We start from the raw sequence: 13,231 nt of genomic DNA on the forward strand, positions 1-13,231 counted from the left end.
AATGGCTACCCCCCTATGTAGTACCAAAAACACACTGAACCTAGACATATGCATTGTAAGTGCATTATTTGTGTATATTATGATTAAAAGTAGTCAAAATAAAGCTAAGTATGTGTACTTTAAAATCATATATGTAATTAACTACAAAAGTGTATGAATATTGTTTACATGTGTGAGTAATTTGCCTCCATGCTGTCAGTTAGAAGAACAGGTAAAAATTTTGTGGATTTTCAGTATTATTTATTCAAGTAAATTTTGTGAAGAATTTCTACTATCATCGTACCATTACCATAATGATTTTGGAAGCCTAACTTTCCAAGCTTCACAACGGTATGCAACTTTAAGATGTCATTTGTCCTGGGAATTCGCAGTGAGACTTTGAAAATTACTTTTTTAACATGTAAAGTAATGGAAACATTAGAAGAGGTTAGTGAGACCTATATCTAAATTTTGGATTACCTCCCCTCCCATGGATATCTCAAGTTTTAAGGCCAGACCAACAAAATATGAGGATATCTGTTGAGATAAATAATTAATCCAGATAATTTCATGACTTAATCATTTTTATATAAATGTAGACCCTTTAATAAAATGCCAGAAGGTTGCATAAAAAATGTAGGGAAAATCTCCATCATATATAAACTTATTTAACCTTGCATAACTCCATTTAGTACTCCAGGAGTGCAAGTGTTCTATAGAGCATTCAGTAACTAATACTTATGTTATAAACACAGTAATACAACTCCACATAAAACTCATCAAAAAAGGGATGCTATATTGATATGCCACAAAATCCTTTACCATGTAAAATCTTCATTCATAGAAAAAAAAAACTTTCAAACTTTGGATTGTTGATTTTCCTTTTCAGTGTGATGTGACACTTTAATTTGATTGGTTAGTCTTAGGAATTCAATTGAACTGAGAGCCATTCAGAAAAAGTCCATATGCAGAGATGGATAAATTCTTATTTTTTCAAACATAGATATGGTACATATGAATAATTCAAATGCCTAGGTTTACAACTTTAAAGAAGTAAATAATGTCCTCTCATGACAGATATATACTTTATTTTAGTGCAATAGACTGAAGAGATTACTGAAAAAATGTTACAAAGAGAAAAAAAAATGTTATCAAATTATCAAGGGAGTTAGAATAAGGGCAATACTGGTCATATATGTTAATAATAATATGCCCGTAAAGGTTGAACCTTGAAAAAATGGAACAAATATGGACACAAAATTCAAGTTTGATACAGCACTGAATTTTGACTGAGAATAAATGTTTGACACAGGATAATATTTTACCCGAAATGGAAGCAGTCAAATAACTTTACTGAATGTAACAAGACTTTTAAAAGATAACATGAACAGACAAACAGACAGATAGACAAAGTGCTTTCTATAGACCCTAGAAATTTGTTTCTGTATCTGTACAGTATGATAAAACTAATCAAAAGCCTATTTCAGAAGAAATAAATAATGCACAATGTCATGGCATTTGGTGGATGAATTGCTTTTAGTTAAAGTCCAAAAAAAAGGAAACTGCCCTATATTTGTGCGAATTAAGTCCCATAATTAAAAAATGCAAAATGCAAAATAAATAAAGGGAGCTTACACATTTAGAAATAAACTATTCTACAGAGTTTCAAGAAAACTGCTTGAAGCATTTTCAAGAATGGGAAATCTTCCCCTTCCCAAAACTCAAAAGTGAAAAATTAGAAATTTATAACTTTCATCAATTAAAAAAAAACAAATTCATTCAAAATTCATGAAAACAGTTTCAGCCATTACTGAATTATAGTCTAAAAATTGCAAATCTCCCCCTTTATATGAATAAATTCCCATTACACTAAATAGCAAAATCATAAATTTTCAAAAATTGAAATTGCTGCATGAGTTTTTGAGTTAAAGTCCAAAAATATTATTTTGTTTATCATTTGTTACTTCATTCATGTAAACATACATTGCATCATGATAACTGGAAATGTTAAGTTAACATTCCTATTGAGTTACATTAACTAATATTATGAAGGACAATATCATATCTACTTTAATAATCTTCATTACTCAAATTAAAATGTTATCAAACATTAGGAGATTGAAAGAAAACCTTAAGTAACATACTTTTTTCACATTTAACAAATGTTGAAGAAAACATTTCTTTTTTCCATATTGCAAGAAATGAGTGTAATAACAAATAGACATCTATCTATTGACATTAAATTGACTACATTACTCCCCTTTTTAATGAACATCCATGCATAAAAACCATCAATGTAATCGATTTTGATATTCCTTTGTGGTTATAAATCCCTAAGGATAAAGTTTGTTAAGATACATGTACAATATATTGATTTTATCAATATTCATTGTGAAAATGTATTACATGTATAAATCCAAGAATTATACATGCTTGATGACCACGCTGAATTTAACTGAATGTTTACTAAAGGAATACACAACATGAACTTACCAATAATAAATAGCACTTTAGCATCCTTCAATCCAGGCTCTGTCTTATCCTTCTGTTTGGAATCTGTTTAAGATAAAAATAGAATTTATAAATTCCAATAAATCAGCTGATTGGAGATCAATATTTAGACCATTAAAGATCAATACACACCTGTGCATCCCATGGTTGTAGCCTAATGATCGATCTATTCAGACTAGGAGGGAGGGAGGAGTTGGTGACCTTCACCCTGTAACACTAACCTATGGAAAAATGTTGTTGGCAAAAACCTTAACACCCCTCTAATGAAAATAGAATAGTCTAGTCTCTAAAATCTGACAAGCATGCATTTTTTTTTCAGTGTAATAATATTTTGGGTTTCTATGGAAACCACTCAAACAAAAACAATTGTGTTACTACAAAGTAATAATATTTAGTTTGTTGTCAGAGAAATGGAGCAATTATGTGACTTTTACCATGATGCATCCATTATAAAACACACCAAACAATAAGGATTAATTCAAGGTACATGAACTAAGAAAAAATGTTTGGCATTATTCCTTAAAACAATAGAATATTATCCATCAAAATGTTGCCATGAGATCAATTGATTTTGAACACTTCTCATTTTAACAGCTTAATTTCTTGGAAAAGCTATCTATTAAAGTGAGAGTATATCTCAATTATCTGTAAGTGACAATGACTTACAATTACTAGGCCTTCAGGCAGTGGAATAGAAGAACAGTCAGAATTAATTACAAATTTCTTCCTTTTCATGCACAGTAATTTACTTGAAGAAATAATTAAGATCTAATCTAATCTAATCTAATCTAAGAAGGTGATGGGAGGGAGGGTGGCTGGGCATGCATGGGAAAATGTGTGTGTTGCCTGAAAATGGTCATTTTTGGTCATTTTTCACCAGATGTGGTGCTCACCTGGGGTAAAATAGTGTCCAAATTGCAAGTTTTCCAAAGCTTGTTCCTTCTGATGGTAATTTAAGCCAAAAATTGTTCATTACAGTTGTAAGTGGAAGGTCAGGGGTCCCGATAGGGGTCACATAAGAAAAAATGAGGATTTTTTGCAATTTTGGTTTCAAATTGACTTAAAACCAGAAGTGGTCAGTATATGGGGTTGACATCGAGGGAGTGATGAGAGACATTATTATTCTATAGAAACCAGATGAAATGAAGCACTATGGATCCATTCTTCTGTTGTTAGAGGCTGTGAATTGAGCCCTACCCCTAAAAAAATCACAATAGTTGTAATTGTAATTCAGTGCAATATTCAGTAAATGTGATTGTTATGAAAATGCATAACTTTGCAAAGCAATATCTATAGGCTTAATTTGGAAAAGGTGACAACTATCAGTTTTTAAGAAAGTGGCATCAGGTAAACCATGAAAAATAAATAGCATAATAAAAATAAAACATATTTTGTTCAAAAAGTAAATGGCTAATTTTGCATCAATAAAAGGGGCAATATTGTGTTTCGACAAAATTGTATAGAATAAAATTTTGAAAAACTTCCATTAAAAATGGAGAAGACAGGACATTGGAGACAAAATTAGGATAAAAAGCTACTTGTCAACACTAAAACAAAATCATGTGGTAATACATTCATTAGGGACCATAATCACTAAAATTCTAGCCAGTCCTGAATACAATTTTTCGACATATTTACTATATGGCTATAGATTTTTGCTCAAATTAGCCAGCCCTGCCAAAAAATAGGCAGTCTCGGGCTGGCAGGCAGGCTTCTATTTCTAACTCTGCCATAATGAAAAAATTAAGTTAGTAAATTAAGTGAAAATGAGAGAGATCAAGATTATAATTTGTTACCAAGTTCAAATAAGGTATTTAAAGAAGCCACACAGTGCAAAAATCTAGTCAGACAGGCAACTCACTTGCTAAAACAAACTTTACTTTAGGGCGTTTTTCTGGAGTAACTGAAGCTAAAATACATGACTAATTTGTACAAACATGCATATACATGCCTGATGAAGCATTTGTAGTATAAACATAAAAATCATCAAACATTTGACCGATTTATTGTCTTCCTGTCAAGGAAAGAGGGATTTATATATTAAAGTAATCATTGATCTGTTATGTCTCAACCAATGGAGATTAAAACCATTAGGAATTTTAAGTGGATATTAAGTTTTGACAGTAAGTGTTTAAAAGTTTGAGTTATCCCCCTTAGCTGACATGTACCATAGAAGATTAAGAAAAGTTACAGTGTATATTTTTTAGTTTAATATTTTCAGTCACTCTGAAACATGTCAAAATCATATGTTGGACACACCTACAGGCAGATCCCAAATTAAATCCCTTCATATCAATTTCAATACATTTTGAACATGCCTAAACTTAACACATCCCTCATTCCAAAAATGGTTTGTTTTAGACAGGTTTTATTGTATTAAATGTCAATTAAGCTGATTTAATACATCCACCAATAACAATAAAATTCTCAAATTTTCCTCATTCATAGATATGACATGAATTCATAATTTTGTCTTTAATCCTAAAAACTAAGATGTGTTTTATGTCATTACTAAGTTTACACTACAGATCAAAATAGCTGAGCTAATCTGGTGTTGCTAGGCTTCTGATTACATCAATTGATGACATTTTTACAGGAAGCTGCATAACTTGGCAGGTTTACAAAATTGTTTTTACATAATTATCAAGATCGTAACATTCTAAGTGAAAGGGAAGGCAGGGTTACACTGACAAACATCTTCCTCTATTCTCATCTTAACAACCTATGCATGCCATCTGATTTCTTTATCATGCAAACTTTTTTTTTTTCTATCTGGGGAATTAATGAATCTGATCAAAGGAAAAACAGTCACAAAAAAGTTTTATCATAAACATTCAATCAAACAAATATTAATGTAAAGAATATAGACATCAAGATCTGTCTAATCAGACTTGGAAAGACTACTGTTTTCTGGGTACAAAATCTCTTTCTTTTTTTTAGAGGGAAGGGAGGGGGGCTCATGTTGCCAATAACATTATAACACAAAGTCTAAATAGAAAGCACTATACAACTGGTAATTTGTGTTATAAAAAAATTCTAGAGGGCTGCTGTAAAAAGAGTATTTTACTGTTGTTGAATCCATCTTTAGTGCTCTGTATCTGTGAATTCACAAGAATGGGATCCTAACTCTGACTCAAAAGCATAGGACATGGTTGTTTACAGAGTACTGACAGCATTCTCATCAACAAACAAAAAAAACCACTTGTACAATGATAGAGATACGACGCTTTACTATTCCTGAACTATAAAAAAGTTTGTTAATAACATTAAATAGAAAATTTTGAGAGCTATGCATTTATTGATGTACTTAGAATCTGCAAAATAAATAGGTTTTGAATGCTTTCAACAATAGAAATTCATCATAAAAAAAACCATCAAAATCGAAAACAAAATTTACAAGCCATATAACTCATCATTATAAATACAGGTGAATCCCTTGCTACCAATATGATGCTTATTACAAATATGGTCGATGAACAAGTTTTGTTTGGAAAAAGTACACATGGAACATTAAAAGATCAATGACAAGGAGAAGTGGTGACTTCTTTACAAGAAAGCACGTCACACCATTTTCCTTTGTTTAAAACTATCCATGTTTCCCAATTCACACCCTACAAAGAAGAGGGGGAAGGTAGAATGGCGATGATGTTTACATCAGGCGCAAGCCAGAAAAATGCAAATAAATAAATAAAATATTGATTTGTTTTGGCAAAAAAAAAAACATTTTACTGAGTCATTTAGGATTAGAGGAAACAAACAATATCTGATATAAGATAAATTTCTGTACTTATAAAGTTGTACCAGAATGAACTGTATGTTAATCTTTTCCCTACGACAGCTTTCCTAATGTACCTAAACTTTATCATTTTGATTGAAAATTAATCCTTTAAGCTTAAGCATATTTAACTAAGCAGAAAAATTAAATAACAGAATAAATATATAATCTATTCTTTAATCTACTACAGCTTCAAAGATAGGTATTTGTATTAAATTGGAAAGCTTTTACAATTGAAATCATCTGATAAGATGTTTTCTACATCAAAAAAAGGGAGTTAACTCTATTTACTTTCTATGTCTCTGGCTTTGAAGGCTTTCTGTACATCTGCAAATACTTCATCTACTGACTTCTCTGCCATTATCTGAAAACAAAACAAGAAAACATGAAAGATTGATTACATATATCAAGTCAAATGAATGAAAATTTATTGGAATTTATATATACCTGTATGTGTAAAAGACTTGGGGACGGAATAAAGTAAGGCTATGCCAAGCATTATTTCAACATCCACCACCAAGTACACATATTTTTCATATTGTTTTATCTTGCAATAAAAAGGTGATAAGATTTTTTTTTCAAAGAGAAGTAGAAATGTGTCTAATTTCTCCCTATTGTGCCCCACAGAGTTGATTTCATGTTTCACATAGTGTTACATTAGACCTCCTGGGGACTCTTCAAAGTAATCACGGATAAATATGGGCATGACTTAAAATATACAGACGAAAATGTTCATGCACAGTTCATACAGCACAACTATTTTGGGCACATTGTATTTGTATTTGATGATGATGATTGAAGGATAAAATAACATCTCAGAAAATTCTGGAAAATCTGTCTTAACTTAAAAGCATGTCTGAATCAACCACATTTAAAAGTTTTCCAATATGATATTTTGACCCCTTGAAACATATACCCAAGGGTTGATATGTTGGTAGTTACATCAGTTTGTATGCAACGTGAAGCTGTATGAACAGTATTATCAATATACAGTGCAGTAAACCCTGTTTAAATTAAACCCCTTTTGACAAACAATTTACATGGGACTACCCAAGTTCAATATGCATTCTTCAGTAGAAACTGCTTAGAAGAGACTTTAAGGATTGACACATGAAGTATGATGAATGTTTGTTTAGGGTTATTGACACATGAAGTATGATGAATGTTTGCTTAGGAATATTGACACATGAAGTATGATGAATGTTTGTTTAGGGTTATTGACACATGAAGTATGATGAATGTTTGCTTAGGAATATTGACACATGAACTATGATGAATGTTTGTTTAGGGTTATTGATACATGAAGTATGATGAATGTTTGTTTAGGGTTATTGACACATGAAGTATGATGAATGTTTGCTTAGGAATATTGACACATGAAGTATGATGAATGTTTGTTTAGGGTTATTAATACATGAAGTATGATGAATGGTTGTTTAGGGTTATTGACACATGAAGTATGATGAATGTTTAGGGTTATTGATACATGAAGTATGATGAATGTTTGTTTAGGGTTATTGATACATGAAGTATGATGAATGTTTGTTTAGGGTTAATGTGCACAGCTTTTGCTATGTACATATTTAGTTGTAGCAGTGTACGGTGAAGGTACTTTTTGAGGAAATCAATTTTTGTAATTTTTCCAAATTTCAAATGACCTTTGGATTTGAAACTTACTGGTCAAACACAACTGCGTTAATTGTGAATGTAAAAGATAGACTTTATACATTTCAGATTTCATGGTTTGACGAAACTATGAAAACCAAAAAAGTTAATGCCCTATGGTCAATCATTCATTCACTGTACTGTAAATATATACCTTCTCAACTTTGTTCTGTTTGTTGTAGTAATCTATAACTGGTTTAGTAATGTCATGGAATGTCTTCAGTCTCTTTTTGATGGTCTCCTCATTGTCATCAACCCGTCCACTGGTCTGAGCTCTACCCAGAAGTCTCTTTGTCATTGTTTCATCTGAGACATCAAAGGTAAGGACAAAATCACAGGCTTTTACCTTGAAAAAAGAAATTATCTTCTCATAATGTGGTGATTTGCAGAATCACTGTAAAGATATTTCTAAGGTTATTCAATTTCACTGAAATATATATCACCAGTGATTTCATCAGCAAACATCACAGGCACTTGTCCCAGATAAAAATATCCCTATACCTTATCATAAGGTATCAACTCTTTGTCTGTGGCTAACATTCATGCTTTAGATTTACTAATGTATCATTAGATTTCCGTAATGAAATATAGTAGTCCAGAGTTTTTGATGTAGTGAAGGTGCTCTTGCCAGAGACATCAGTGCAATAAAGGGGTTGAATTCTACTGAAGGAAGAACAAAAGTTATCAGATCAGAGAAAGGATTTGAATCCTACTGAGGGAACAACAAAAGACATCAGAGCAGAAGATGGGGTTTAAATCCTATTGAGGGAACAACAAAAGACATCAGATCAGAGAAAGGATTTGAATCCTACTGAGGGAACAACAAAAGACATCAGAGCAGAAGATGGGGTTTAAATCCTATTGAGGGAACAACAAAAGACATCAGAGCAGAGGAGGGGTTTAAATCCTATTGAGGGAACAACAAAAGACATCAGAGCAGAGGACAGGGTTTAAATTCTATTGAGGGAACAACAAAAGACATCAGAGCAGAGGAGGGGTTTAAATCCTATTGAGGGAACAACAAAAGACATCAGAGCAGAGGAGGGGTTTAAATCCTATTGAGGGAACAACAAAAGACATCAGAGCAGAGGACAGGGTTTAAATCCTATTGAGGGAACAACAGAAAAATGTCAGAGCAGAGAAAGGTTTTGAATCCTACTGAGGGAACAACACATTTTTTCAGTTTTGATAATTAGACTTTATTTTATAAATATATGCCAATTTCACTGAACAAGTACATTGGTCAAGGGCAAGTATATAGCAGACTCTGGATGTGGAATTTTTCTCATTATTTATATAAGGCTTAGAGACTGCCTTTGGCTGTTGGTAAGGTTATTGTCTGCTCTGACTCAATTTCATTGTCTTCTCTAGTATTGAACAGTTTCCTTTGGCCTTTCACAATATCACAAAAAAATACCTTGTCTTCAAATTTAACTCCTTGTTCCATCTCCCTTGGGTAACCATCAATAAGGAATCCTCGACTGGTGGAGGCTTTTGCTAACATATTGTTTCTAAGTAGGTCTAACACAGTATCCTGCAATTATATATCAATAAAATCATTAGTTGTGCATAAGTTAGGAAAATCATTTATTAGATAAGTTAACATAACAGTATAAATGGTGGTGTTACCTAAATTAGAATTAAAAAAAATTAAATGACAGATAAGGTAAATATATATATAAAAACATCTTACCAGAGGTACAAGTTCTCCTTTCTCCATTATTTCAGTAAGTTTCTTGCCCTGAGGTGATCCTGAGGCAACCTCAGCCCTGAGTAGATCACCAGTAGAGAGATGAGTGAAGCCATAGTTCTCAACGATTTTCTCACATTGAGTCCCCTTACCACTTCCTGGACCACCTAGAAACAACAGCATGGAGAAGTGAATATCTTTTTTCTCAGCATAAAATTAAGATACAAATAGACTTTTGTGTTGTTTACATAGTCTTCAGATGAATTTTTTTTATAAAACAATGAAAAAAGTATTTGACACTGATTATACAGTGAAACCTGTCCACAAAAAATGTCTCAATAAACAGGAAACTTGTCTAATTCAGATGTCCTATTAAGTCCCCAAGATCCATTAAAATGCACTTTGAACCTATGTTTACCGAAAAAAAACCTGCCCAAACCAAACAAAGTCTTCAGTCAAAAAGTGGTTTGATTTAACAGTTTTCAATATAAAAAAAGCTTGATAAATTGATACATGGTCCTATTTTTTTAATTTCGTATTCTAATGTATCTTTGGGTAAGAAGTACATGAACTCATGTCAGAGAACACAAGTAACCCCAGTAACACCTTCACTTAAAACCAGAAAAAAAAACTTTCAAAATACATGTACATTGTGCTATTTACTGTATATATTAAATGGTTATGTTCAGGGGGTAGAGTTGGTCCTCTCTTGATTAAATGATCACCATCTGATGAAGTGATTAAATGATGATCACCTGATGAACCCGTTTAGATAGTTAACTAGAATGAGCAGGAGATATAAACTAAATTCTATCATATTCTTTCGTAAGTATTCAAATCTATGTTTGATAGAAATTTTTGTCATCCTAATTTATGCACAATAACAAAGACTTACCTACAACAAACACTACTTTTGTATGCTCCAATGCTTCCTCTGAAAGAGACAGTAGAATAGGACATTTAAATCAATATTTAGGATGGCTAAGTTTTTTGGGTTTCTTTTAAGGTCTGTCTTACCAAAATTAACACAAACACACACATGTTAAGATCTTTTTTCTGAATGTGTAACTCTTGGCAGCAGAGCTGATGACACCTCACAATGTCAGACAAAATTAGTAAATCTATCAATCTATATTACTTTGAGTATAAAAACACATATCAGAACACCATCCCCCTTCTAAGAAATGGATTTATCATAATACAATAAAGTTCTATTCGTATCTTTTTTATCAAAAGTTTCCTCTGATTTTACCTAAAATGTAAATTATGTATTGATGTCTATGATGTAATTCCCGTGCAAATAAATGACACACAATTCTACATAATCAATAGATTTTAAAACATGAGATTCACATAGAATAAAATTGCAGTATCACTAAGGAATTGAGTTCTAAGCTTAGCATTGGTGTTGGATCCAGGATCCAGTTTGGATCGCCATTACTTTTACATGTATCAATAAAATTAAATTCTCTATCTACCAACATATAAAGGATAATTTTTGTAAGTGCCAAATTTCCTAATTTGTTCTATGGGGAAAGGACAAATGTTTGGAATGTTTTGTGAAATGTATGCACTATGCTTTTATGTAGCAGGAGATAATTATATTTCATGCTTATGATCATGTTTGGTTTAGCCAGGTTTCAATGTATTTCATTGAATGACCTTGATCTTGTGTAAACTTCCTATTTCCTGTACTGTTGCAGAGATCCAATTGAAGGAATTTTAAAAAATCTCAGATTTGTTAGAAAATTGACATGCATAACAAGATTCACTAATTTCCACCAAATTATACCAGTCACACTAAACTATATTAAAAATGTACTTACTCATCACCCCAGCCATTCTACTGTCTTAAACAACCTCCATAGTGAGTATATAATATAAAATATTTTCACTTTTGATTCAACATTTATATTTTACTTCCTTGTGAAGTCTAAAATTATGTAAAAACTAAAAATGACCTTCAATATTACTTGCAGATGACCTTCAATTTTACCTATGTTAGCAATGACAATTTTATTGTCTTTGGTTGATATCTCAATCTTTAATTACATGCAGTCTACCACGAAATAAATGTACTACAGAATTTCTTTTTTACATGCAAGACATAAACTTTTGCACCATTAATAGTATGACAAGCATTGGATAAGGCTGGAATTCAATTCCTCTATACTTTAACACAGAAATATTTGATAGTGGAAGGGGCATGGCATGTTGGAAGTCCTTGACCTTGAAGATAGTGCATGTTAACACTCACTTGAAAGAATGAAATATTAAACATATAAAATACTTCTCCCCTTAAAACTGCAGGAAAATTAAAGGAACAACACACACATTCTAAAAAATACAGAGACTGATGCAGGATTCAAGGGGGTGACATTAATAGAATTAAAAGATTAGATTCAGTGAACATTTTTGAGGGGGGGGAGGTAGACTTTAAAAAATCAAGATAACATGCAAACAAAATTGTTTCCCTGATTTAGGGTAACAAACTGACACGCTTTTCCTTAGTTTAGTGCCTGATATCATCAACAAAAAATTTAAATTGTGTCATTGACTGTGTAAATAAAACCACAACTGACTTACAGTGTAACTGGAATACCGTAGCTATACAAAATAGCTTTTAATAAACCACCTGAAGCATTGCCAGGGTAAATACCATTTCTAACCAATGATACTATGTACAGCTTAAAAGAAAATCGTTATCAAAGCCATAAATATAAACTATAAAACAAGATTTACAAAAATTCACCCAGAAAGTGATAAAATTACATTTTATTGGATTTTAAAAAAATTTTAATACTATGAAAGTATTATTGTTTGTGGGGTACCAAACTGTGGTTTCAAGGGTTTGGTTAACCAAGAAATTTGGTTCCTAACGAAAAGGAGGTTTATATTTGTTTTGTATGATAGAGTTGTCAAATCCACAAATTCTAGAATCTATGAGCCAATCATTTTCCCTGAAATCATGAAAATTGGTAAGGTACCCACGAATAAAAGTTCTTTGACAGTAAAATATCTAGAATGCAACCAACTGGTCATCTTTGATATTATGTTTTTTTATGTAAGGTTTGTTGTAAGCCACCTTTCAAATTAACAAATACTCTCTCTCCTAAAACACAGGACTTGAGGAAATTCTGAACTTGAGATATTTTTTATGAAACTGGACTCTGGTCTGCTACAAATATATGTATTTTCATATTAAGCAGGGATAGATCCAGAAATTTATCAAATGGGGATTCTAATACAGACATTTATAAAAGGGGGTTCCAATAGACTATTTTTGAATTCTTGCCAAAATTTTGCACAAAATTAATCAAACTTTTCTGACAAGGCCAGAACCCTCCCCCTCCCTGGATCGGCCAACACCAAAAAATACTCATCATTTTTCAAAACATGCCAAAATATGTTAGCTTGACAGAATCTGTGAAAATAAATATGTTTCCATTACTCTGAGCTACCTCTCCTTTCTCTCCATTGAATTGCCTATATATTATCACTTTTTTTAATAACTTAAATATAAGAAGAAATAAAGTTCCATATTATTTTATTATTAAAGTAATGTAAGAGATGAATCCAATTAACAATATTGTATATCATTGATAGAAATA

General features: G+C 31.7%; 1 protein-coding gene across 3 annotated transcripts in view; it reads right to left on the reverse strand.

The window, feature by feature from the left end:
• LOC148611072 (uncharacterized) overlaps positions 1–13,231 on the reverse strand; it is a 39,036-nt gene that overhangs the window by 8,579 nt on the left and 17,226 nt on the right. For all 3 annotated transcript variants that reach the window (XM_088591179.1, XM_088591177.1, XM_088591178.1), the window contains 6 exons: positions 10,516–10,554; positions 9,624–9,787; positions 9,348–9,464; positions 8,085–8,276; positions 6,557–6,629; positions 2,473–2,535 (listed from right to left, as the gene is read on the reverse strand). In XM_088591179.1, the coding sequence (XP_088447305.1) occupies positions 2,473–2,535; positions 6,557–6,629; positions 8,085–8,276; positions 9,348–9,464; positions 9,624–9,787; positions 10,516–10,554 (648 nt within the window). The remainder of the gene's footprint in view (positions 1–2,472; positions 2,536–6,556; positions 6,630–8,084; positions 8,277–9,347; positions 9,465–9,623; positions 9,788–10,515; positions 10,555–13,231) is intronic.

The sequence above is a fragment of the Perna viridis genome, chromosome 7 (genome assembly GCF_037379345.1).
Source record: "Perna viridis isolate PV_CMFRI_1.1 ecotype Kerala chromosome 7, ASM3737934v1, whole genome shotgun sequence".
Lineage (NCBI taxonomy): Eukaryota > Metazoa > Mollusca > Bivalvia > Mytilida > Mytilidae > Perna > Perna viridis.